The sequence below is a fragment of the Lemur catta genome, chromosome 4, assembly GCF_020740605.2.
Source record: "Lemur catta isolate mLemCat1 chromosome 4, mLemCat1.pri, whole genome shotgun sequence".
NCBI lineage: Eukaryota > Metazoa > Chordata > Mammalia > Primates > Lemuridae > Lemur > Lemur catta.
In genome coordinates, this window is record NC_059131.1 from 20,946,733 (window position 1) to 20,973,597 (window position 26,865).

Sequence of the window (26,865 nt, forward strand, 5' to 3'; positions counted from 1 at the left end):
AGCCACGGCATCTGCGAGGCGGCCGAGAGAGGGGAGCAGAGGAGGCGAACGTCAGTCCTACCTACGCGCGCTCTGCGTAACAGAGACCGCCCCAGCGTGGCAAAGCCCGGGAACTTCGGGCGCCTGCGCCACCGCGGCGATTCGGCGCAGTGGACGGGGACAGGGAGCGAGGGCGGCGCACCTGCGCGAAGGCGGCCGCGGCGGGCGAAGCCCGTCCAGTGCGCTTGCGCGAAGGCCCGGGCGGCTGGGGAGCCGCGCGCGCGGGCACGCGGTGCGCCTGCGCGGAGCTGCGTGGCGCGGCGGAGGGCAGGGGCTGTGTGGAGTGAGCGGCGCAGCGGGTGGGGCCGTCGGCGGCGCTGGTGAGCTTGCGGAACTGGGCGGTGCCGAGGAGGAGGAGGTGGCGGCCCGGGTCTGACGCGGCCCGGTTCGTGGGGGCTCCGCTTGTTTATTTATTTATTTATCGTGGGTGCCTGCGAGTGTGTGCGCGCTCTCGCCGCTCAGCTGGGAGGGGGTGGGGGGAGGGCCCGGGCGCGGGGGGAGTTGGAGCCGGGGTCGAAACGCCGCGTGACTTGTAGGTGAGAGAACGCCGAGCCGTCGCCGCAGCCTCCGCCGCCGAGAAGCCCTTGTTCCTGCTGCCGGGAGGAGAGTCTGTGCCGACAAGATGGCGGACGGGGAGCTGAACGTGGACAGTCTCATCACCCGCCTGCTGGAGGGTGAGTGCGGGGCCGGGGCGGGGCGCCTCCTCCGTCCCCTCGCCTCCCCCTCCGGTGGCCAAAACCCCAGGGGACCCCTCTCCCTACCCGAGGCAAGACTTCGGGAGGGCGGCGGCGCGGACGAGCCGAGGAAGGGGCGAAGAGGCTGCTCGGCGCGGAGGAGCGGCCTCCGGGAGCGCGATCGGGGGAGGCCGGGCGCGAAGGGGCCGTCCCCGCGGACCCTCGGGCACCGACGCGCGCCGGCCTGGGGCTGAGAGCAGCCCGTCTTTGGGAGACAGCATTTCAGAAAGGCCGCTGGGCTCCCCTCGCCGTCGTGCTCGCCGCCGGCGACCCTTCGTGGGAGGGTACGGGGATGCCTGCCACTGGGCATTGTATGGCCGTGGAATGTATTTCTTCTCTGTTCTCTTTGTGCATTGCCCTTGGCTGGCTCTGCTTGTCGTTCCGAGGGTAAATTTTATAAATTGACAACAAAAAATCCTTGTCTTTAATAGGAATGTTTCATTTGTTCTGCATTCTTACACGATGCTATAGAGTGGACTCCTTAAAGAGAGGGTAAAATTAGCGGGAATTTACCTACTATTATTTGGCGTGAAAACAAATAGTAAAACAAAATTTTTGCTCAAGCCGAAGATGCACGTAAGACAATGCGAATGTAGATAGGTTTGCTGAAGGGATTGGCTTTTGGGTTTGAAATTTTAACAGATTTGAGCAGAGCTTAATTTTTACACAAACTTAGTAAAGGTTTTTTTTTTTTTTGTAAAGCCTCTCATGTTTAAAGGTATTTACAAGTCTTTGTAGCTTTTGAAGTTTCCAGGCCCTGGTGTTTTAATTGGAGTTTTATGTTTGTTGGAAGGTGGGGGGGAGGGAAAAGGAAGAAGTGGGACAGGCCAGGAGTTAAATGTATTGATTCATTGGAGGATATTATTCAAAGTTAAATGCAGTCTTCTGCCAGAGAGTCTCTTTACCCTAAAATTTGCGTCATCACTAATTGTTTTGTGAGCCTGTAAAAAAGCATTTAGGCCTTTTTAAACAGTTGAGAATTCTCTTTGTCAGACACGGTGAAAGGATGGCATATGTGCTGCTGCTATATGTTTTCAAATTACCTGAAGATAATTGTTTACTACAGTGAAGTAGTATGTACTTATATTTGGAAAATCACCAAAGACGGTTGTATGATGGAAGTGGAGGGAAAGGGTCTAGTTGCTTTTTTCAACGAAAATGTCGGTATCTAAAACATCAGTTCTGTGTGTACCCGTTCTGTAACTAAATACCATTTATTTGCTCTGGATGTGAAAGGTTTCCAGCAGTCTTAAGACTGACTAGGAAGAAAGTTTTACCAGGAACGCTTATTTACCTTTTCTTTTACTATCAAGTTATACCTGGGAGGCCCCCTGGTGCCTGCAGTCAGTGTTCACTGCTTAAGACTGTGTGTCTTTAACAGATATGGACATCTTGCAGGGTCTGTGAGAAATTTGCTTTGAAAAAAATTATATTTTGTACCTGCATTTCTCTGTGAGGGAAATATAGTTATTTTTTAAATGTTTATTTCTTGTTAACATTTGGGAAAGTTTAGGCTTACCACCGTTTTTATGTATTTTAAACTTGTAAATTTAAATATTTTAAAAATCTGATGTTTGTACCTCAGCCTCTTCATATTTTGTTTTCCAGATATTTGTATACTTTATAGGCATAAAGACATTTTATATCTTTTAAAATGTTTGATCTGTAACCTTTTAAGTCAGACACACCTTCTTAGGATGACAGATACTTAAGAAACTTCTCTGGTGGGTTGTTCAAAGTAATTGGAAGAAAAGACAGTGGGGGGAAAATAGCATAAGTGATTCTATTTTGTGTGTGTGTGAATTCAAATTAAATACTTGGTTTTGGACAATCGTTTTTCGTTTTTTTTGGTGAAAATTCTAGTCCAAACACATTTCCCTCTTTTAGCAAGTGTTTACTGTCCTCCTCTGTGCCAGGCACCAGGAATCCAAAGATAAGACACAGTCTCTTCACTCAAGGAGCTTCCAGACTAAACAAGTGATTTTCAGACTTTTTCCAGTTTCCTCTCTGTTCCTGTGTTTAGCACACTCTATTAGTAAAGAGTTTTAGTACTTCAGTCTTCAAAAAAAAATTGTGTCTGCCTTTTCAGTGATGTTACATTCTAATTAACTCAAAGTCAAGTGATGGTATTTTTTAAAGATGCCTAGCAGAATTGCTATGGTCAGTTTTTTTCCTTAGCGTTAAATGAAAGTACAAGTGAAAATTTGGCAAAAATTTCTCTACATTAGGGGAAAACATTCCACAGGACCTGATCTCATTTTAAAATGCTGATTGTAGTCCCACAACATAGTCCAGATTCTTTTGTACTAGATCAAATTGCCAGTCTGCTCTATACACTTTTACTAAATAGTTTTATGAGTTACTTTGTGTTAAGGAGACATATTGTTGTAGTATTTTCAAAGAGCCTTTAGGACATTTTAATACATTTATGCTATTATTTAATGTAAAACAAAAATACTGGTTGTATTATTTGAATGGTGCATATTCCTCTAGTATATTTTCTTGGATTAAGTTTTACTCAGAACTGAAAGTCAAAGACTTTTACCACTTCATCCCCTGTAGTGACCCTGTTGGCCACATTCTTGTGGCTAATCGTAGTGCTTTGACTGATTATTTAAATTGAAGCTAGTTTGTATGGGTATCCTGGAAGATTCAGTAAAGGTTTTTTACTTACATCAGTGGTTCTCAAAGGAGTTAGGATGGGAGTGGGAGTATAGCAAAATTACCTAGGGAACTTTATTCAGACTATAAATGCTGAGTTTATTTGGGGGGAAGTAAAATGGAATGAGTAGAATCTGATGTAGTTGGGAGGTTAGTATGGAAAACTGCTGCTGGGTGATTAAGATAGTGCCAGCTCTGTGTTCCCAGCCACAGTCTTGATCCAAGTATTTAAAAACTGGGTTGTACCAGTTGATGTAATGTCTGTTATATATCATATATTTGGTAATACATGTGAAACTGTTTAGGATTTGTTTTTTTCTGATTATAAAAGTAAGGCATACTTACTGTAGAAAACTTGTGAAATAGAGAAGTATAAAAGAAAAAAAAAGTCCCCCATAATTCCACAATCCAGGGAAGACCCTTTTTGAAATTTTGATATATTTTTGTGTTCACGTACTTCATATCATTAGAATATTCTTTCAGTAGCTTTATGAGTTAATTTTTCATGTAGCTTTACATCATGAACATTTTTCCTTGTCATTGAAATGTCTTTAGAAATACCTCAAAAACTGCTTGCGGTGTGATAGAGTAATTTTGTAAGTGTTGTTTTTTAACACATTGCCACAAAGCTGAGCTTGACAATTACAATGAGTTGTAGAATATTAGCACTATGTAAACTTCCATGGGAGAATGTGATTATATTTCTATTTTTGGCCTACTTATAGCTTTATGAAAATCTTCGGATGTGTTTGTTCTTTCTGTTTTTAATTCATTTTTCACTTATCCTGGACCTGTCAGATGTCTGAATTTGTGGCTCTGCTGTGATCATTTAGTGTATGTATCCCTTTCCTTTCTTAGGAAACATTTAAGGTTTAGTTAGGCTGACAGACTAAGCAAATAAGTTTTACTTTTAAGTGTCCTTTGGAAGGTTAAAAAAGGGAATGGATTTGAAAAATGAAATAGATTGATGAAACTCCATTAAAGCTCACCCTTTTAAAGTGACAGATTTATTGAGATATAGTTCATATGCTGTGCAGTTCACCTATTTGAAATATATAATTAAATTATTGTTAGTATATCCACAGAGTTGTGCAGTCATCACCACAATCAACTTTTCGAACATTTTCTCACACATACACACCCAAAAAACTGTGTTGCCCGTAACAGACACTCCCCATTTCCTTTCATACCAACCACCCTCCTCCCAGCCGTAGGCAACTACTAATCTATTAATACTTTTGATTCTGTGGTTGTGCCTATTTGGACATTTCATATAAATGAAATACTCTACTTGGTCTTTTGTGACTGGTTTCTTTTAATGTTTTTAAGGTTCATCCATGTTGTAGCATGTATCAGTACTTTACTCCTTTTATAGCTGAATAATATTCTATTGTATGGATATACCACATTTTTAGTCTGTTCATCAGTTGCTGGACTGTTGAGTTGTTTTCCCTTGTTGGCTACTGTGAATACCTCTAATGTTTCCATCAACATTTGAGTACAAGTTTTTGTGTGAACATATGTTTTCAGTTCCCTTGGGTGTATAGCTAGGAGTAGAATTGCTAGGTCACATGGTAACCCTATGTTTCACCTTTTGAGGAACTGCCAGATTGTTTAAGGCCTCTTTACTGATTAAATTGTTTGGTTCTGACCCAGCAGTCTAAAGGTTAGGCAGTTGAAAGGAAGTGCTAGTTCTAGCAACCTCAACTTCCACAGGGAAAGTGTTGTATATAGATCCAAGGCCAAACCTTTAGAAAAAAGTATGTGGGGAGTGGGAGAGATCACCTGAGGGATATTTATCTCTTCTCGTGATTCTTCTGGATGAGAGACTAGAGGAGGCATAAAGGTGGTGGTATATTTTTCAACTGATTTAGAGATTATGTGTATTTTTTTCTTATAATTAGTTTCAGCAAGTTAGGGAAACTGATGGTTTGAAGAAGTATCCCAGAGGGGTTATTTTGCTATTTGAATGCAGAGCTAGAGCTTTTCTGGTGAATGTCTAAGATAAGGATTTGTTGGGATTTAGAAATCTATTTAAATTTAGGCTAGAGAAAGGGTTATATTAAGATTAGGATCAGTGAGGAAGATAGTAAATTGTATCAAGTAGGTTTTTTCTCTCTTATTCTCCAAATTTATCATTTAACAGTGTGCATTCCAGTAGCATGCATTTTCAAACAATTCTGAGGTAAAATAATGCAAGTACATAGAAACTCTTAGAAATATTGAGTAAAATTCTGTTCTATTAATTGTTTCTGAAGCAAGGGTTATCCTCAAGTCTTGGGTTATAGGGAGGCAAGGGGAAGAAATGGTTAGTTAGTAGTGTGGTGGATGGTGATTCCTAGTTGAGTCTCCTAGGATTTAACTTTGGATGCAAATTTATACCCTCAGGCAGCAATCACTGCTCCTCTGGTAGCTGTAAATAGCCATTTTAAGGTTTAATCTTCTTGGAAAAATAGAGGAGCAGTGAAGGTAGGTAGAAAGAGATTAAATTCAACTTTTCTTCCTATACCCCCCCACCTTACTCCGAAGATTGGCTCAGGTTCCCTCTGAAGTTATGGTTATTAGTAGGTACAATGTGATTTTTTTTTTTTTTTTTTACATCTTGTTCTCTAAAATACACCCTGTAACAGGCTTTCCATCTGATTGATAAAATGAAAATAATGGATACAAAGTCCTTATTCTGCAATTAGAAGTAGAATTATTGCAGAATATTAATTTCTAAAAATGTAGACACTCATTCAGAAGCTAAATAATTATGAATAACCAGTAGCCAGTTTTTCCCTGGTTTGACAGAGGAAGTCAGTCCTTGGTCTAGGTGTGTCCTTGTCATATAGTACAAAAAAGGGCAGTGACGGATGTACTTTATTCTGCTTCTGCACTTTTCACATGTATAGAACAATAATTTGAGAGTGTATATAACCTGAAAATTACGTGACCTTAGGGACCTCCCTTCCCAAATTTGCCTGCATCTGTGCAAGAACAAGTAGAGGTATTTATGTTATGTGCACAACCTGAGGAAATATTGCCTTTGGTTTTTGATGCTTGCCCTCACTGCACAATTTGCAGGTTTTGACACATTTTTCACCATAAAGAAATTTTATTCCAAGAATGTTAATCAGAATATCCCTGAGTAACCGAAGTTCCCATGTGGTCAATCTCAGGGTGACCAAAACACTTTCTTGCTTTGAGTGCAGTCAAGTGTAAAACAGCTTCAGGTAGGTCCTTCAGTAGGTATCTCAGAAGAAAGCATTGTTATCATAGGAGATGAGAGCTCCATTCATGGTATCGCCCCTGAAGACCTTCTAGCGGGGTGTAGCCTAAGTATACATTGTATATGTGAAGTCAACAGTAGTGTCCTAGGCCTTCACATTCACTCAGTCATTAACTCTCCCAGAGCAACTTCCAGTCCTGTAAGCTCCATTCATGGTAAGTGCCTTATATGGGTGTACCTTTTTTTTAAATCTTTTATACATATTTTTATTGTATCTTTTCTACGTTTAGATACACAGATACTATTGTGTTACAGTTACCTATGGATTTCAGTACAGTAACATACTGTGCATGTTTGTATAATGGCTTAGGAGCAATAGACCATCTAGGTTTGTGTAAGTACACTCTAAGATGATGTTCACCAAATGATAAAATCTCAGAAGATATCCCCATCCCCATTGGTAAACAACACATGACTGTATTTGTCTCACACCACTTTAGCCTTCCTCCTAATCCTACCTCCCATTTTCAAAATTTAGAGAAATCGAAAGTTAACTTTTCATAATAAAAGAAATTTAAGGATGTCTGGTACATATAGCTTTTTCTAATGTTATGTTTAGCAGTTACAGTAGTTCATTTAAAATTTTTAAGTAGTAAATTGTGAAGAAATCTTTATAGGTACTTACAGGTTTCATTTATGTTATTTGAGTATTTATCAAGTAATTGAGCCAAAGTAGGGAGAGAAAATGACCAGACTTCTGAGTAAGAAACTTGCAGACCTGTCGGTGAGAAAAGACTAATGTCTAATTTTAGATAATGACAGAAAGAAATAGATTTTGTAGACCCCAACCACAAGAGTTGTGTGAATCCTGAACGATAATCAGATGTTTGTTTTGAGATGGGGTCCTGCTGTGTTGCCAGGTCCACCCTGGAACTCCTGGGTTCAAGTGATCCTCCCCCTCAACCTCTCCTGAGTAGCTGGGATTACAAGCTTGCACCACTGTGCCTGGCTGTTAATCAGATATTTACTCAAGTCTTTACTCAAGAAATGTTAGTAAGTATTGATACAATGGGAAGCTATTGTATAATATTTAGTTAAGGATACAGATTCTGGGTGTTACTTAATTTCAGCTCTGCCCTGGTTTCTTTTGTATATTTAGGACTATGATAAGTGCCTACATCATAATGTATCTGTAAAAATTAAACAGGTAAAACACTTCAAACAATTTTTGGCACATAAAAGCTCAGGAAATGTTGACTACTGTTATTGCTTAGTACAAACCTGAGCTAGGAAATAAATAACAGAGAGCTCTTTATGCCGCTGAGCACTGGACCTTCCCCATACTGATTTTTGAGAATGCTCTTTCTTGTGAGTACCTGAGAGATGTTATGTCCTGTACTTTGTGTTTATTGCATACAGCCACCATTCTCATATGTACGTATGTATGTGTAAAATTTTCTTTCCTTTTCCCACTATCCAGAGTTTATAGTGTGTTTGACGTACCGTTGGTACTGATGAGGAGCAGTATTTCTAGGCAGAATAAAATAGTGAAAAGTGATTTTAGGATATATGTTATATGCTTTCTTTTGACTAGGGACTAGGGCAGTGGATCTTAAACTTTGATTCTTGGAACCCCTTTACACACAGCTTCCCCCTATACTTTTTAAAAGAATTAAGGACGAGCTTTTATTTCTATGAGTTATTTACCAATACTTTATTAGTAATTAAAACTGAGAATTTTAAAATAATCCTTTAATTCATTTAAAGTAACTAACTCATTATATTTTAGTACAAATAATGTTCTTAATGAAAAGGTAACTTTACTAAAACAAAAAATTAGAGAAGTGCCATCGTTTTTACATTAATGCAACTCTCCCTGATATCTGTTTTAAGAGAGGACAGCTGAATTCTCATCTCTGCTTTGCTTCAGTCTGTTGTGATATATTGTTTTGGTTGAAGTATATGAAGAAAATCTGTATTCATACAGATATGTAGTTGGAGAATGGAGGAGTATTTTAATAGCCTTTTTGGATAATTGTGTGTATTCTCTGGTATTATACCAAAAATCAGCAAGTAGTTATTTTTTAAAGTTTAGTCGCAATGCAGAATCTAAAATGGTATTGGTGAATTTTTTTATTCTCTTACATTAAGATTGAGTGATCTTTCTTGTATTTTAAATAGATCTTGAGCATGATTTTGTAACATGCATTGGTCATTTGGAAAATACTGGTTCAAATGAGTTATCCAGATGTCCAAATGTTGACACATCTTATTACACAATACATTATCAAAAAATGACATTGTTCATATTATAAGATCTCATCAGAAGAGTCTTTAAGTATGAAGAAGCTATCAGATTCACGGTGCTAGATACAAAGTTTCCAAAATTTTAATTTTCACTTGAAAGCTTCAGTTTTATCGTTGGCAACAAATACTGTCAGTTGTTTTCCTTGAAATGACAGGCTGATTTTGTACATTTTCAGGAGGATCTGTTAAATATCTAAGTCTGAATAACCTTCATTTGTCAATTATGCTTTCCAGTAAAAAGATGTTCTGTAGAAAAAGTGGCTAAAAGTCAGCTTGGAGCTGAAACAGTCACGCAAGTGCTTTTCTTTGTGACAACTGTTGTACTTTGGTATGCAGCATAAGTGCATTTGCGTTCCATTTTAACATAGAGAATATTAAAAAGATTATATTCTAAGATTGGGGTTTAATAAAATTGATCATTTTTACTGCTTCACCAAGGGCATTCTTAAGTGAAGCTGCCTTTTTGTATTTCACTGTAAGTTCATGGCAGTACGCAACACAGTGACAACCAGTACAGTTTGATGCCACTGATTTGACATGAGTTGAGGTGCTAGCAGTTATACCCACCATTGCTTTTGCACCATCAGTGCAGATGTCAACACAGTGGAAAAAACCTCCTCCTCTATTCCTTCAAAGGTCTAGCCCTTATTTTTCTTCTTTACTGTTTTCTCATTGTACCTGATAATTTGTTTACTAGTGTACCTGGAATTATTTTTATTTATGGCAAATCACAGACCCCTTTGAGAAATCACAAAAGCCATGAGCCTTCTCTGAAAAATATTTACGTACATATACAGTATTACAGACATTTTATACAGCGTCCCTCGAGGCCATCTGCGGGCTCTGGGTCCACATTAATTATTCCTATCAGGCAGACTTAAGATGAATTCAAAGTATGGCAGATGCCTAATGCTTTTGTTTAAAACCAAATTCCACATTTTAGCCAATTGTAGAAATTTTACTTTCTTTTTATTTAAAGGCAAGCTTCTGTACTAAATATGGAGAAATTTCCAGAAGAAAATAGGAAGTCTAGATTTGTTAACTTTGTCATTAGTATGTAATCTTGGGGGTGGGGGGTAGAGTGAGAATGAAAGAAAAACCATTTTTTGATTAATGGAAATTATTAGTATTTCATGAGGCAGATATGAGTAGGTGGTGGAATTAGGGTTTTGTTTTTTTATCTTGCCATATTTTCTGTTTTAGAGAAGGCAGTTATAAGTAAGAACTTGCTGGAGAATGTAGCAGATGGTTGGTGAAAAATAAAATTTAGTATGTACCCAACACATAGACACATATATGTCACGTGCCCTTTAAAATTTAAAAGACAAAACCTGCGTTGGAAAAATGTTTACACAAATACAAAATTTGAAATATAATGGTTGAGTACAATTTTTTGAGTACAATAATGGAATTCTTTTGGGAGAGTATACATTTTGCTTAATTAAGGTTCATAGTGTTCTCTGTCATCAAAATTGATTGCAAGTGGTCTGTTGATGTTGATCTATAATGAGGTTTTATGTATTTCATCTTAGATGATGTCTTTACACAGATTGGTACATACTCCCAAATACTAATATCAATCCAAAAGCATATGATTTTAATTGAGCATATTCATTCCTTGGAAAGCATTTATATAATTCTCTTGATATTTGCATTTTAGCATGTCATCACATTGCAGATTAATCACTTCAAATAGAGGGTTAGGTGGAAGCTCCTTAATGACACAGTTAAATGGATTTTGATATATGGAACTTTCTTTTGCATTTGAGTAGAGATCTAAAGAATGCTATAGTTTGAGCTTGGAAAACATATCTGCTGCAAATAAATCTGTGTGAGAATGAATATCTCACTTGTTTTAAGTCTTGATAGCAAGGGAAATGTATAAAGCAGCTTGCTTGTGATTTGAACTGTATTAATTGTCAAAATGACTTACCACATACTATAAGTTTCACATGTAAGTATGTATATTTTCACCTTATAATTTTAGGTTGACTTTATTAAGAAACATTATCAGCTTTGCAGCAAAATCTCATTTCTAGAATGATTCTGTGTTTGATAATAGTGATTGAGGGTGATTCATGTTTAGAAAAATTTCAGTATCAGCCCTGAGCTTAAAAAAAAACACAGTAAAGCTGTCAGTGCTAAGCCATTGAAATCCTTTGTGGTGGGGCAAATCAGGATATTCAGCTTTTATTACGGACAAATATTTATGAAACTGACAATGGTTAAGTTCATGAGAGCAAATGAAACTCTGTTGATACTACTGGCTCAACAGTACATGGTAGGTTAAGATATTTTTCTGTAGAGTAACTGAACTGTAGACTTAAAACACTTTATATTTTCAGAAGCTTTGTAAAATTGTCCAACTAAGCCTTTTTCTACACCACGTGTATTTTTACCACCATCAGTTGTAACATGTCTCAGCACATTTCTCTACAGGTTGTACTAAATTAGTTTTTCTCGGCTTCTTTTTTTTTTTCTTTTGAGACAGAGTCTTGCTCTGTTGCCCTAGGTAGAGTGCGGTAGCGTCACTGTAACTCACTGCAGCCTCAAACTCCTGGGCTTAAGCGATCCTCTTGCATCAGCCTCCTGAGTACCTGGGACTACAGGTGCATGCCATGCCTAAGTAATTTTTTTATTTTTAATAGAGATGAGTCTCGTTCTTGCTCTGGCTGGTCTCGAACTCCTGAGCTCAAGCAGTCCTCCTGCCTCAGCCTGCTAGAGTGCTAGGATTACAGGCTTGAGCCACCATGCCTGGCCTGAAAATATTCTTGTCTATAGTTCCACTGAGACTTACTCACAGTAAGTGACTTTTCAGTCACTTCAAATTCAGCATTGGCTCCTTGAATAAACAACTTAGAAGTGTTGGTAACATCTGCCAGCTCATCAAGAGCCCAGGAAAACCACTCAAAACAATTTGTCTTGTTTTTTAATTATTTATTAATGTTACTCCCAACGTGTTTAAGTCTTCAAGCACTGCTCTTACAGCAAATCCTTAAAAATTTTACTGTCTCAGGACATATTTCTTCAGCTTCTCTAATCAAATACAATTTGCTTAACCTACCATTGGTAAATGACTTACCTCACTTGGCTAACAAATGAGCCAGTTGGAAACTTTAGTTGCAGACTCATTTTTATGTTTGTGAAGAAATTCTGCTGTGATGAGATATTCCATTTAATTTTTAAAATTTTTCTGACCATTGCTTTCCTATGAATTGGGAATATTGTGATAAGTGCTCAGTCTGTCAGGTCAATATATTAATATATTTTTTTAGCACAGCTATGTTATCATTGCATAATAAACACAGTGATCAGCCATCCAATTAAATGACAAAATAATCCACCCTCTGTTGTATCGTAAAAGCACAACATTCAAAGTCCACTTTTCTTGCTTTGACATGAGTGTGCACTGGTAATAAAAGTAAAATAAAATGTCATGAGACAAGCAATAAGCAGGACACTAAAGGTGCTACCAAGTTATAACTGCATGTCTACAATTTGTAGTATGCTGAAAAGCAATGTAAAGCCATGAGAATGCCACATGTCATTTCTCTCACAGCTATTCATCTCTGCCATTATAGCATGAAAATGCCCATTGGTAATACATAAACAAATGAGAGTGGTTGTGTTACAGTAAAACTTTATTTATGAACACTAAAATTTGAATTTCACATAATTTTTATGTGGCATAATGTATTCTTTTGTTTTTTTCCTAATCATTTGAAAAACGTAAAAATCATTCTTAGGTGACAGGCCACGCAAACAGTGGCATTAGGCCAGATTTCCCCCTTAGGCCTTAGTTTACTGAACTCTGGTGTAGTTTTTCTGCCTTTCTGACGTAAACATGATTATAGCAAGATTACCTTACCAAGAGTCAGGAAACCTTGGTGTTCCCACCAAAGTTATATGACTGATTAAGTCAAGTAATGGGATTACGGTCCATGATGTCTAGTCCTTGGTAAGGTGTTCCTCAAAATTCTTTATGTGATCCTCTGAGTTTCTAGTGTGTACCCAATAATCACATTTTGTGTGCCTCTCTGTTCATATTTGAGCACCTATTTCATTGTCAAAGAGCAGTCAACGCAGAATATTTTTGAGTGGTTTTTATCTTTGGCAGAAGGGAAGCATGCAGTCTGAGCTCACCAGTCACTCTGGCTTTTTTCTGGAAGCATTTCCTAATTTGTGGTATAGGGGAATAGAACCTAAACAAAAAGTGGCAGTCTGACAGGGCAAAGGAGGAAAGGTGCAAGTCTGGGGCCACTAAAGCAGTTGAAACTTGAATCAGGAAGAGGCGGGAACCACATAGAATCTAACCTCAAAATCAGGTCCTTCTAAAGTAATTAACTGATCTCATAGGTACACATGTACAAGAGAAGATTCTAAGCAATCCAGCAGAAAACATCTGGGAAGCTAAAGATCTGAGCAGACATTTCAGCTTTCCCCTAGCACCAGAAAGGCTAACATTGAAGTTCAAACCCTGCCAAGTTAGAGGGGCTGTAATATTTCCTGAGTTTTTCATTGAGACCCCATCATGGCAGCTCTAAGATTGAGGGCAAAACTGAAATAGACTAGCCCTCAGGAAAATGTGGTGGAGTCACTACTACACTATTGCCAATAGAATAACCCTCTTTAGAGGAAGATGTCATCTAGAACTTTTACAATTTTTAATCTATAATCCAGGATTCCACAGGATTAATTAACCAATATTAATAGAAAAAAAGAAATGATGAGTTCAATAGAAATTGTCCAGTTATCCAGTGCTGAGGGTGGAAAAAAATAGAGGGAAAATACAGAAAAGAACTTGAGAAACGTGGGGAAACAGTGGAAAGAAAGCTCTAACATATATAATAGGAGTCTCAGAAAGAGAGGAGATATACAATGGAATTGGCTAATAATTTTCCAAAACTGAGAAAGATATCAGAGCACAGATTAAAGAATCTCTGTGAATTCCAAGCAGGATAAATACGAAGAAAACCATATTGAAACCCATCACAAACTTAATCACTAGAAATAAAAGAGAAAGAAAATCTTAAAAGCTGCCAGAAGAAAGAAGTTATCACCTTCAGAGAACAATAATAGGAATAATGGCTCATGTATTACCTGAAACTGGAAGCCAGAAGACAATAGAATGACCTCTTTAAAGTGCTGAGGGAAACAATGCTAACCTAGAATTCTAAATTCAGTAAGCATATCCTTCAAAATTGAAGGCAAAATAAAGACAAACTACGGCTGAGAAAATGTATTGCTGATAGACTAGCACTAGAAAATACTAAAGCAAGTTCTTCATGATGAAAGAAAATTATATCAGATAAAAGCAAAAGAACTGCAGGAAGAAATGAACAACAGTAAGGATAAGTGTAAGTAAATAAAAATTTTGACTTTAAAATAATAATTGGCCTGTTGGGTTTTAAATGTGTGAAAACAATGTATGACAGCAGTAGAACAAAAGGTTGGAGGGTGGTAATAAGTAAAAAATGCATTTGTAATCTCTAGAGCAACCTCTAAATGAAATATAATGGAATATATAACTAAAAAGCTAATAAAGGAGAAATGGAATAATTTAAAAATAATTGGTGATGCCAAAGAAATGCAAGAAAGGAGTACAGAACAGATGGGACAAACAGAAAACAAATGGTAGGTTGGTAGACTTAAATCTAGCTTTGCTAAGTAATTATATTAAATGTAAAAGGAACAAACCTTAAAATTGAGACAAAGCTCAGAAGACCTAACTATATGCTACTTACAAGGGATACACTTTAAGGACACAGATGAGGAAGCAGAAAAATGGGGAAAAGAAGCATATCATGTACATGTTAACCAAATGAAGCCTAGGTTGGCTGTTGGCTGTATTTATATTGGAAAAAGCTGTAAGACCAGAAGTAACACTAGTGGTCAAGAAGGGCATTGCATAATGCTAAAAGGGTAAATTCAGCAGCAATATAGCTTTAAATTTTTTATGTATCTAATAACAGGTTTAAAACACAAAAAGGAAAAGTTGACAAAACTAAAAGGTTAAAACAGACAAAACTGCAACCAGATTAATAACAGATTAATGCACCTCTCAGCTAGTAGAACAAAACAGGAAAAAATCAGCAAAGATATAGAAGATTTAAACAACACAACAAATTTGACCTAATTGACACACATGAAACACTTCACTTAACAACTGCAGGATATACACGCTTTTCAAGTATTTATGAAACATTTACTAAAATGTACTATATGCCATACCATAAAACAAATCTCAGTAAATTTGAAAGAAATGAAATCATAGATATGTGAGCCAAAATTAATTTAATGAAAAATGTGAAAGGCTGCCATACTACAAACTATAAAATATTGCTGAGAAACAAATAACAACTTAAAAGGAGAGATATGGTCGTGGATTGTAAGACTTAAAATTAAGAAGTCAATTCTCTGTAGACTTATCCCCAGTTAAAACCCTCACAAGTTTGGGGGCAGAGAGAAAGATACAAGCCAATTTAAAAACGTATTTGAAAATGCAAAAGGACCTAGATTAGCCAAGGAAATTTTATTTTACTGTTTCCCCCCTCCCCCCCAGAGACAGGGCCTTGCTTTGCCACTCAAGTGAGATTCAGTGGCACAGTCATAGCACACTGCACCCTCAAACTTGGGCTCAAGTGATCCTCCCACCTCAGCTTTTCCTCTTGCGTCAGCCCCCCAGTAGCTGGGACTACAGGTGCATGCCACCACACCTGGCTAATTTTTAAAAAAACTTTTGGAGAGACGGGGTCTTGCTATGTTTCCCAGACTGGTCTTGAACCCCTGTCCTCAAGTGGTCCTCCTGCCTCAGCCTCCTTAGGATCCTCCTGGGATTATAGGCATGAACCACTGTGCTAGGCTTCAGATACTGAGACTTTATAAAAAGCTACAGTAATTAAAACTGTGGTATTGATGCAGAAATAGATAGGGTAAGGGACTATATAATGTCCAGAAACATAGCCATTCCTGTATGGTCGCCTGATTTTTCTACAGAGCTGCCACTGTAGTTCAGTGGGGGAAAGCATGATCCTTATGATAAATAGTGCTGAATCAATTGACTATCTCGGTGGATAAAATCCTTAACCTTAGCTGAATGAGCTGCATGCACCTGTAGTCTCAGCTACTGGGAGGCTGGGGCAGGAGGAGAAGGCTTAAAATGAACTTGTCCAAAAAAGGATATCTAATTGGCCTATTAAGCTTATGAAAACGTACTCAACAACCTTAGTCATCATAGAAATGCAAATTAAAATTTCAGTGAATACCACTATACATTAAGAAAAAAATGGCTAAAATTTGAAATAATGGTAATATACACTGTTGGCAAAGATGTAGAGCAACAAGTGTTAGTCGGATTATAAATTGGTATATAACCACTTTGGGAAAACTGGTGGTATCCACTAAATAAAACTGACCCAGCAATTCTACTCTTATGTAAATACCCAAGAGAAATAAATGTGCATGCATATTCATAGCATTTGTAATAGCCCCAAATTGGAAATGACCCAAATAGAGTAGGTAAATATGTAGTTGTATCTTCGTACAGTGGAATACAGATTGAATATTCCTTATCCAAAATGGTTGGGACCAGAATGTTTTGGATTTCAGATTTTTTCGGATTTTGGAATATTTGCATTATACTTAACCAATTAAGCATCTGTAATCTGAAAATCTAAAATCTGAAATGCTCCAATGAGCATTTCCTTCAAGCATCATATAAACACTCAAAGTTTCGGATTTTGGATTTCAGATTAGGGCTACTCAGCGTGTATTCCAAATGGCTGCTAAACAAAACACAATTACATGGATGGCTCTCACAGATAAAATACTGAGCAAAAGAGTATATAGTACCTGTTTCTATTTATCTAAAATTCAAAAACAGGTCAAATTAATCTATAGTGAAAGAAATAAGAATAGTAACCTTGAGCATTTCAATTATATGTTAGGGCATAAGGGTGCACCTTCAGGATTGCAGAAAGCATTCTGTATGCTGATCTGAATGGTAGTTTCTCATGTGTATACATAGTTAACAGTTCATTGAGTTATATACATAAGTATACTGTATGTGTATGTAATACCTTGATACATTTTCTAAACAGTAATAGTATGGTTGATACTTGCTGTCTGGTTTTATCTGGTTTAAAATTATTGCATGCTGAAATTTTTTTCCAGGAAATTTTTGATCCAAAAATTTCATGTGGTAAATTGGGAAAAAAAGTACTGGCCTTTGAGTTAGTAGACTTTGGTTTCAGTCCTTCTCTGATGTTTTTCATTCCCTCCAGTCTTGTAAAACCTGGGCACTGTGATCTTGTGTAAGTTATTTAATCTCTCTCATTGTACAGTAGAGATAATAACTACCCTTTCTTATTCCTGGCATATCAAAAGGATTAAATGAAATGATGTGAAAGTGCTTTGCACCTAAGTATGCCAATTTATAATATCTTTATAATCCATTGAGATACTTAGGTCTAGGCTCATATATCCAAATACTGGAATCCCTCATGGATGCTGTAATAGCAGTCTAGATGCCCTATGTAACAAGGTGCCCTGATTTCTTCCTTTTTTCAGATAACTGAAAGAAATTTGAAGTGCTCTTAGAAATCTGGGAGTACACAGGGAGTATGACTGTTGAATAGGAAGATAGTTGGGGTTGCCCTGAGACATCTACCTTATCGTCCCAAATTTTTGGCTAATTTGTTTCTAAGATTTGGTCTTTTCTCTAACTGCATTTCATCATCTCTTAAGATGGCACTTTTATGTGCCACCAAGCAGGGGAAAGACACTGCCAGTTATAATTCTAAGAAACCGTTGATCATAGGGTATCTCACAACTTCAGAGATAATTGGTGGAAATAATGTGCATCCTAGAATCAGTGAAATATAAAAGGTTTTGTGCAGTGTGTTTTTGGGTTTTGATTTGGCAAAATTTATAGTTTCTTTGGATTAGCATACATAACTTACAAGTTCAAGCGTTTCATAGCTCTGTAAAAATGTTAGTCACTAAGTTAACACGATTATTTGGGAGATCAAAATTGAACACATAATATACAGGGAAAGTAAAATATTCATCACTATACTTGGAATACTTTAAATTGGTAGATCGAAGTGAAACCCACAGTCTTTTGACTGACTTAATGATGATTGCCATCAAGTTAGAACTCAACTAAATTTTGATAACCTAGTGGGTTTTTTTTGTTTTTTGGGGGGACTTGGGGGTTTTGTTTTGTTTTTTGATACAGGGTCTCTTACTCTGTTGTCCAGGCTCGAGTGCAGCAGTGGCGTCATCATAGCACACTGCAACCTCAAACTCCTGTGCTCAAATGATCTTCCTGCCTCAGCTTTCCGAGTAGCTGCAACTAACAGGCCTTGCCACCATGCTCAGCTAAATTTTTTTTTTTTTGGTTTTTTTTTTTTTTTTTTTCTGTAGAGACGGGGTCTCACTCTTGCTCAGGCTGGTCTGGAAATCCGGGCCTTAAGCAGTTCTCCCGCTTTGCCCTCCCAAAGTGCTAGGATTACAAGTGTGAGCGTGTAGTGTCTTCTTATTATGGAATCCCAACATAAATTGTGAAAATTTTTGTAAGAGCCAAATGTATTTTGTTTTTCTTGTCCATTGCTGTTATCTCTAACAACTAATACACAGTAGGCTCTCAAATATTTGTTGAATGAGTTAATACATTTTTGAAATAATGACTTTTAGCTGTATATTTGTCATCTGAAAGCAACCAGAGATGAGTCCTTCAAGGTGAATGCTTTTTTTTTTTCCTTAAACTAAAATTTCTCATGTTTAATACTAATGCCAAGATTAAGAATTGTTCCTGAATCTAACCTAGTATCCCAGATATTTAATGGAAGTACATAGTTAGATGTCTTTTTTGGTCTTAGAAAAATTCAAATGTGCACCGGAAGTAGGTAATTGATGTTTTGAAAGCCAGTACTAGTGTAAAAGCTATGTTAAGTTCCCATAACAGTAGTTCTGCTGACCATTGATTTGAATTTCAGGGATAGTCTTAAAAACTGGAGTATTTGCTAAAGCACATTTGAACATTGTCTCTGTCTCTTATCTCCTTGTTACTTTTATATCAATATAGTAATAGAATTAGTAGAATACATAGCTTTTGCATATGGAGGCCTGACTTTTTTTTAAGCCTGTCATTGACCTGATAAAGCAATCATAGCAATTTTTAGCAAGAAATGTGTGGACTTTGTTTTAAATGGGAAGTAGTAGGGGTATATACAACTCTGTTTTCTTTTTTAAATGCCTTTTCAATTAAGATTTAATGAGAATTTAGCAGTATATTTAAAAATTAAAGGCATAGAGCCAGTGGTGATGATGATGAGAGGAAATGATTACAGGTTCAGTTCAGTAGGGCACATAAGGAACTCACCTCTCCCCATGTACCATTCTACTCCATTCCATCCCAGAAGTTGTTGGAAACCATATTATTTTATGGATTTTATGGCTTATTTATGCAAAAAATACTTTACTCCATCTAAATAGCCTTTAGAGGTTTTTATATAATCCTGTATTTTGGATATAATGATGTTAATGTATTACAATTTAATAAATAGCTGGGGTTTTTTAATATTTGTTTTGATCAGGAAATGGAGGTCGTGGTTGCTAAAATTCTTGGGACTGCTGACATATTCCAAGGAAGTGTGTAAAGCTAAATAACCTACTGACAGTACTACTTAAATCTCCCTTGCTTCATAGCCACTTGTTCTTAGCGATGCTCTTCTAGCATTGTACTAGATTGTAAGATGACAGAGTAAGGCAGACTCCAAAGGAGGTTGTCCCTGAAATTTTTTAGTTTTTTGGGCTGCTAAGCCTCAGGTTGCCACTGGAGAGCAACGAAGAGGATTGCAGTTCATTGGCAACAGACTGGAAGAGCCTCATTGGGAACCAGCAAACAGAGACAGAAGCCAAAAATCATAGAATAACCTTATTGTTAGTCATAGAACTAAATATGAGGGTATGAGTCTTTTTAAAGGATTATTTTATTAATAAATTTTAGAAAACTGACCATCTTATTTATTATCTATCAGTACGAGGATGTCGTCCAGGAAAGATTGTGCAGATGACTGAAGCAGAAGTTCGGGGCTTATGTATCAAGTCTCGGGAGATCTTTCTCAGCCAGCCTATTCTTTTGGAATTGGAAGCACCACTGAAAATTTGTGGTATGTAAATGGGTAACGTTGGAAACAACTCTTTGGAATCATGTTTTTCTTTGCATATTTACATTGAGGAAGAGGATTTAGAGAAAACATTTTTGAAGATTTTGTATAAAAGATTGATAGGTTTTATTAAATAAAATTGAAACTTTCGTAAAAGTTACAGAGAAGAAAACATTTGCTGTACATACAACAGATAAAAGATTGCTATTTATAATATATAAAGAGTTCTTATAAATAGGGAAAAGACAATATAATACAAAACTAACAAAACATAGAAGTAGATCTTAGAGGAAATTTAAATGGCCAGTAAACATAAGGTCCTCAGCCTCACTAGTGACCAGTGAAGTGCAGTTTAAAACAAGTACCTAACTCTAATTAGATTACCAAAAATGTTAAAGATTGATATTTAGTGTTGTCAAGGATATAGAGAAGTGGGCATTTCAGTACACTGGTTAGAACAAACAAGTGTAGAATTTTGGGTGTCAGTATAGCAATGGTCTTCTAACTTTGTTGTGATTTGTTAAATTTATTTTGAAGTTTATATTACTTTATGACTTTTGTTTGTTCTTTTAAGTCTTACAATGGTTTTTGGCCAAAAGCAAAAACTTACAGCCTTCAGTGAGTGATCTCATTGTTATAACCAGAAAAATTGTTGTGAAGAAAGTAACATTTTTCTGTAGTTTACATAATAGCAAGAAATAATGTAAATAATGTATCACACTGACTTTTAGTTTGATAATGCAGATATTCTTTGTGGTAGTCAGTAGTGTTTGTGACATAGCTTTCATGAACTTATCATCAACTTTTGCTCAAACAAGGAGTTTGTTACATGCAAAATTTTTTTCATCCTGCATGTTTCTTAGTGATTCACATTCACACCATGTAACTTGCAGATGATCAATGTGCTCTTTAAATATTCTTTATTCTCTTCTGTGTGTGGTTTATTAAATCATGTGCTTGGTGCTCTTTTGTACAATGCCCAGCAAATAAGAGATAGTAGCTAATGTTTGCTGGATAGATAAATTATTTAGAGTATCACACCTTTAATTAAGAGGTGGTAGTTGGAATTTGGGGGAAATAATCAATCCCCTCTATGAATTTAAATGCAGCACATGTAGTTTAAGATCATTTGTGGTTGACCTTAAAATGATTTTGAAGTATTCTTTAAAGATATTCTTTAAAATGCTGTGATATAGAAATAACTTGAAAGTAATAGAAGTTATTTACTATGTATTTCTAAGTTCTTACTATTTGCCTCAGTGTTTGGCATAAAAAAGTGACCTAAGTTAAACTACCAGATAATAAGAGTAACTGTATTAGTTGCCTGTTGTATAACAAATTACCCTAAAACTTTGTGACTTACAACAATATTAATTTACCATTTCACAGTTTCTGTGGGTCAGGAATTTGGGTACAGCTTAGGTCCTCTGGTTCTGGGTCTCTCACACGAGGCTCCAATCAAGATACGATCTGGGGCTGCAATCATCTGAAGGCTCAACTATGAAAGGAGTTGGTTCCTTATGGGCTTGATGGACTGAGGGCCTCAGTTCCAAATTGGCTGTTGGCCAGAGGCCTCCCTCAGTTCTTTGCTGCATGGGCTTCTTCATGAGACAGCCGGTTTCATCAGTGAGCAGGGAAGGTGAGAGAGTGCAAACAAGACAGAAGTTACAATATTTTGTAATCTAATCTTGGAAGTGACAGCCCATCTCACTTTTGCTGTATCTTATTTGTTAGAAGTAAGTCACTAGGTATAGCCCACACAAGGGTATGAGAGATTGATTACGTGGGGTATGAACATTGGGAGCCATTTCATAGAAGCTGCTTATAGCAGTAACCAGTTTTTCTAAAACTGACTTTTTCTGTTTTTAGGAGATATTCATGGACAGTATACAGATTTACTGAGATTATTTGAATATGGAGGTTTCCCACCAGAAGCCAACTATCTTTTCTTAGGAGATTACGTGGACAGAGGAAAGCAGTCTTTGGAAACCATTTGTTTGCTATTGGCTTATAAAATCAAATATCCAGAGAACTTCTTTCTCTTAAGAGGAAACCATGAGTGTGCTAGCATCAATCGCATTTATGGATTCTATGATGAATGTAAGTGAAAATAAAAACTAAGAAAAGTAATTAATGGAAACATTCCCTAATAATTTTGTGGTTCAGAGGAGTTCCTTTGATTCAGAGGTTTTTTTCAAAATATGTTCTATCAGGCATAGGCCCAGGAGGAGGAACCTGAAACTGGGTAACGTGTTACTAATTAAATTGTTTCCTTGGGGTCTTCTTGATCATGTCATTTGAGATTGATTGCAGCTTACTAGGCTGAAGAGTCCCTTTGTATATTAGTTTACCTAGTAAAATATCCAAGTGAAACAGAGGTCACTGTAGACAGTGGCTTCTGGTTTTCTAGTGTCCATTAAGGTTTTAGCTCTCAGCATTCTTGTGATATGACAGAAGTTGTTATTAGTTCTGTGTCACAAGATTTATTGAGAAGTTCTATGAAACTATTTAAAAATCGAAGTTTATTAGAATTTTAATTTTTGTTTGTCTTCAAACCTAGAGACAAGGATACTGAATCCTCTGGTATATCCTTATTTTATTCTACTCTTTTTCTTCAGTAGCTAATCACTGATTTGCTATTGTGTAGTAGTGTTTCCAAGTATTACTAAATTACCCTACTACATTTGAATTTGGTCTTTTGATTTTGTTAGAGCAGTATGGGAATGAGCATATGTTTGGTTAATTATAATTTACAACCAATTATAATGATTTTCAAATTGAATTTATTTTTTATTGCAGAATTCCCCTTTAGAATCTGCTTTTGCTTTTTTGCATCCTTAAATATGGTAGAGTCCTATTGAAACTTCATCTCCTTGATTCATACAATGATTTGTCAGTGTTACATGACGTTATATGTATGAGGCACTGTTCTAACCACTGAATGAAGCCATACACAATACAGATGATCTCTGTTCTCATGGAGCTTATGTTCTAATGGGAATGATTCTATATTTGATTTTATATTGCACTTTTATTTCTGAGGTGTAGTATGGGGTTTGAATTGTTTAAATCAGATCAGTAGAGAAGTGATTTGGAGTACATCAGATTATAACAATTTTCCTAAAGCTACATCAGTAATGAAGTTATATTCTTAAAGGATAAAAGATGGGCATGAATATCCTTGAAGCTAGATTTGACATCACGTGAAATAATGTATGTGAGAGCAGCTTGTAAACAGTGCTTTGAGCTATACTTTTCGTTAAGAGGCAGCATAGGAAAATTAGTACTTGTATCTTTCATCCCTTCTTTGGCTTAGTAGTTGCATCTTACTGCCAAATTCGGGAAAATGGAGTAACTCTAAAACGGTGAACATACACTTGAGATTGTCTTTGTTGTAGCTGTTTATGATAAGCTATGGGAAAATTATAGCTTTTGTATCAAATCTGTTTATACTTGCTGCTATATTAATGCCAAGTGGTAATTCACTCAAAAGTGAATAGCAGTTAAGCACTTGGAAATTTTTCCTTCTTGGCAGTAAGTTTATACTGTGTTACTCAATGCATTAGAGTTAAAATGGACAGTTTCCAGAGATACCCGTTCACTTTGCTTACTTATTTGGCTAGGTATTTAACTAGTGTGCATATTGAAGGGAAAAAGTGAACTAACAGCCTATTTCAAAATTGCTATATTATAGTGATCTTAAAAGACAAAAATTGTTTATTTCATAAAACACTAGCAGTCTTTGAAGTCTTTGTAACTTTACTAAAGGTGCTGATTGTTTATTATATTTATTACCTTTTATAAAAGTATACAGATAATACTTGTACATTATAGAAAAGGTGCTAGACATGCATAAAGCAGAAAATTGAAATCATTCATAATACTGTGGCTTTGAGATAACTAATGAGAGAACAGTTTCGGATTTTTTATTTATTCTATCTGCTTGTTCTTTTTATAGGCAAACGAAGGTTTAATATTAAATTGTGGAAGACCTTCACTGATTGTTTTAACTGTCTGCCTATAGCTGCCATTGTGGATGAGAAGATCTTCTGTTGTCATGGAGGTAGACTAGTAAATTTGCCTTATGGGTTTTTCTTATGGTTCTTACATTACTCAGAAAGGAGTTGTACTAATGAAGATGCAGTGCTTATGTGAAAACTTAAGTGATTAAAACTGTTTTAAACATGGCTAAAACTTCTCAATATTTAGAAATGTATAGGTTATTTATGAGTGAAAATGTAACTCTTGTCTTTAGAGTTTCACATTTGGAGAGGATAATTAGAGTTTTGTTTGAAAAATATCTTTCCATTGCCTCAAATTTTGACAGAAAGATACTCCTGCTATCAGGAAAAATGGAGGATCATTATCTTCCTGTCTGTATTAAATACCTTTCATCAGAATCCAAATATACTTGAGTTTAATGTTCACATATATCAAGAGTTCTAGGCTTCATGCAGGATGTCTACTTTGGTCCTAAAAATCATTTTTTGGTAGAATGGTAAGTTATTCTAAAAGTTAATTTGAAAAATTAACGTATGTCTAGCACCCGATTAGGTGCCATAGAAATATAGTGTATGATCTGGTCATGTTGAAAAATTTAAAAACCTATTGATAAATTATATTTGTGAACCAGATAATTGAGTAATAAAAGCAATTTAGTTATGTCAGTACTTCTAAGATAGTAATTATGAGAAGTCATAAAAAGGAGAGTTATTGGGCATATGTGTGTAAAGGCCTGGGTTTTAAAAGACACATAGACTTGGGAGGAGTGAAAAGGACTTTAGACAGTCTTTGTATTGTGTATGCCTGGTTTAGGAAATGTGCAAAGACTGGCCCAACTATAATGTCAAGTACATATTGGGGAATGTTGGGATCAGATAATAGAGATTGGGTGTTGAACAGAGGAGTTTGTTGAATGATTTAATAACCATATTGGGTTTTTGTACAGGGAAGTAATTTAATGAAAATAGTGTAAGAAAATTAGTTTTTCATCAATATACGGGAAGAATTAAAGTGGAAAACGCTGAAAAGATAGATGCACTTGCCTAGGCCTGAGGTAATAAATAGTTTATTCTCTGGCAGAACATAATCCCCTATATTAATTGAAACATATTTTCCAGTAGATATTAAACATTTAAGGAATTGTAGTTCTTGAACATTAGTATAGCTAAGGATAGAAATGTAGCGGTATGGAATATGAATGTTTAGATTCATTCCTTGTGATGATTCTTGGATTTCCTACCAGAGAAATAATAGCTTATATTTATATACCACTTTAAAGATTGTGGAATATTTTTATGTGCTTTTTCTTATTTATCCTTCTGATCAATTGTTTATGCCTTCATGAAGATAATGAGCATGTTGGAGTGGGATATGAGAAGGTCTTGGGGATCAAGTGAAGCATTTTAATTTAGAGTAAAAATGTTTAAGATTAGGGTGGTGAGAAGTGACAAAAGTGGTAGGAAGGCTTGCAATTATGTTCCTTTGAAGGACAGGGAATGATTGGAAAGAATGGTGGGGAGAAGATGACATAATCATAATTATATGCTGTATTATATATATATTGGGGATTCATAACTCAATATGTTGACCTTTAAGATAACATTAAAAGGAACAATCTAAGTACCTTTAATTTCACACAGTGAATCTATTTTGATTAATAGCTTTTTTATTGAATAACTATTACAATTTTTTAGATGTCAAGACTATGTCTCATCTTTTTATTTATAGGACTGTCACCAGACCTGCAATCTATGGAGCAGATTCGGAGAATTATGAGACCCACTGATGTCCCTGATACGGGTAAGTATGTAGAGAAGTTTAATTGTTTTGTGTAAAATGCTGGCCTATTTGAATCTAATTATATTTATTGGAAGTAGGATTGGCTTTGGTAGTAAGAGCTCTTTTTTTGTAGTCATCAATAAGCTAACTATAGATTACTTTATTTACAGTAATGTGAAATACTTCGCTTTGCACTAATCATTCCACAAAACGCAGAACTTGAAATTTTTATTTATAACCATAATATGGTTCTGTCAGACTTGTTTGATCACAAAAAAGATTTTGCTATTGATACCTCATACCTTTCTATTTTGCTAAGTTCCCTCATTCATATTGGCATTGGTTATATTTTCAGAAACTTGTTAAATTTAGTAAAAAGTTTTAAAATAATCTCCTTTCCTTCTTAGGCAAGGATATAGTTACCTTCTTTTAAATTGTCTAGTTGTTCTGTTATTTTCTGCATTGTCTAGATTTCAAATTTTTAGAGCTTTTTTAATTTGAAGACAGGATCTCACTATGTTGCACCAACTGGACTTGAACTCCCAGGCTCAAGCAATCCTCCTGCCTGGGCCTCCCAAGTAGCTGAGACTACAGGCACATCTGCCTTAAATTTTTAGAGCTCTTAAGGATTTTAGAAGCACGTGATTAGTTTTATGAAAATTTATTTTAAGGATATGTGAAAATTTTGGGGAAAAATTATGAAAATTGACTTCAGACATTAAGAACAACTCTTAAGTTGTTAAGCCAGTCCAAACAAAAGCATAAGTTCCAGTTGAGGATAAAATGCTGTATTGATTAACAAGTGAGCCTAATGTGACTGTAAATAAATGATAGGCACAATTGCCACTTACCCTAACTTTTCTGTTGGCTTTAAAATGTTATTACTCATATTTGAATATCAGTATATACTAACATATCTAATCATGCCATTCATATCATAAAACATTATGAAGACGAATGC

The 26,865-nt window shown here is 36.3% G+C and overlaps 1 protein-coding gene across 2 annotated transcripts in view; it reads left to right on the forward strand.

The window, feature by feature from the left end:
* The first annotated feature begins 252 nt into the window (after positions 1–252).
* The window catches only part of PPP1CB (protein phosphatase 1 catalytic subunit beta), a 37,760-nt gene continuing 11,147 nt past the window's right edge, over positions 253–26,865 (forward strand). The window contains exons 1-6 of one of the 2 annotated variants that reach the window (XM_045549312.1): positions 253–359; positions 576–713; positions 19,995–20,126; positions 21,993–22,223; positions 24,082–24,186; positions 25,854–25,925. In XM_045549312.1, coding sequence (XP_045405268.1) covers positions 662–713; positions 19,995–20,126; positions 21,993–22,223; positions 24,082–24,186; positions 25,854–25,925 — 592 coding nt within the window. In that variant the 5' untranslated portion in view covers positions 253–359; positions 576–661. Of the gene's footprint in view, positions 360–383; positions 425–575; positions 714–19,994; positions 20,127–21,992; positions 22,224–24,081; positions 24,187–25,853; positions 25,926–26,865 lie in introns of those variants that run through there. The other variant, XM_045549314.1, reaches the window with a different exon arrangement.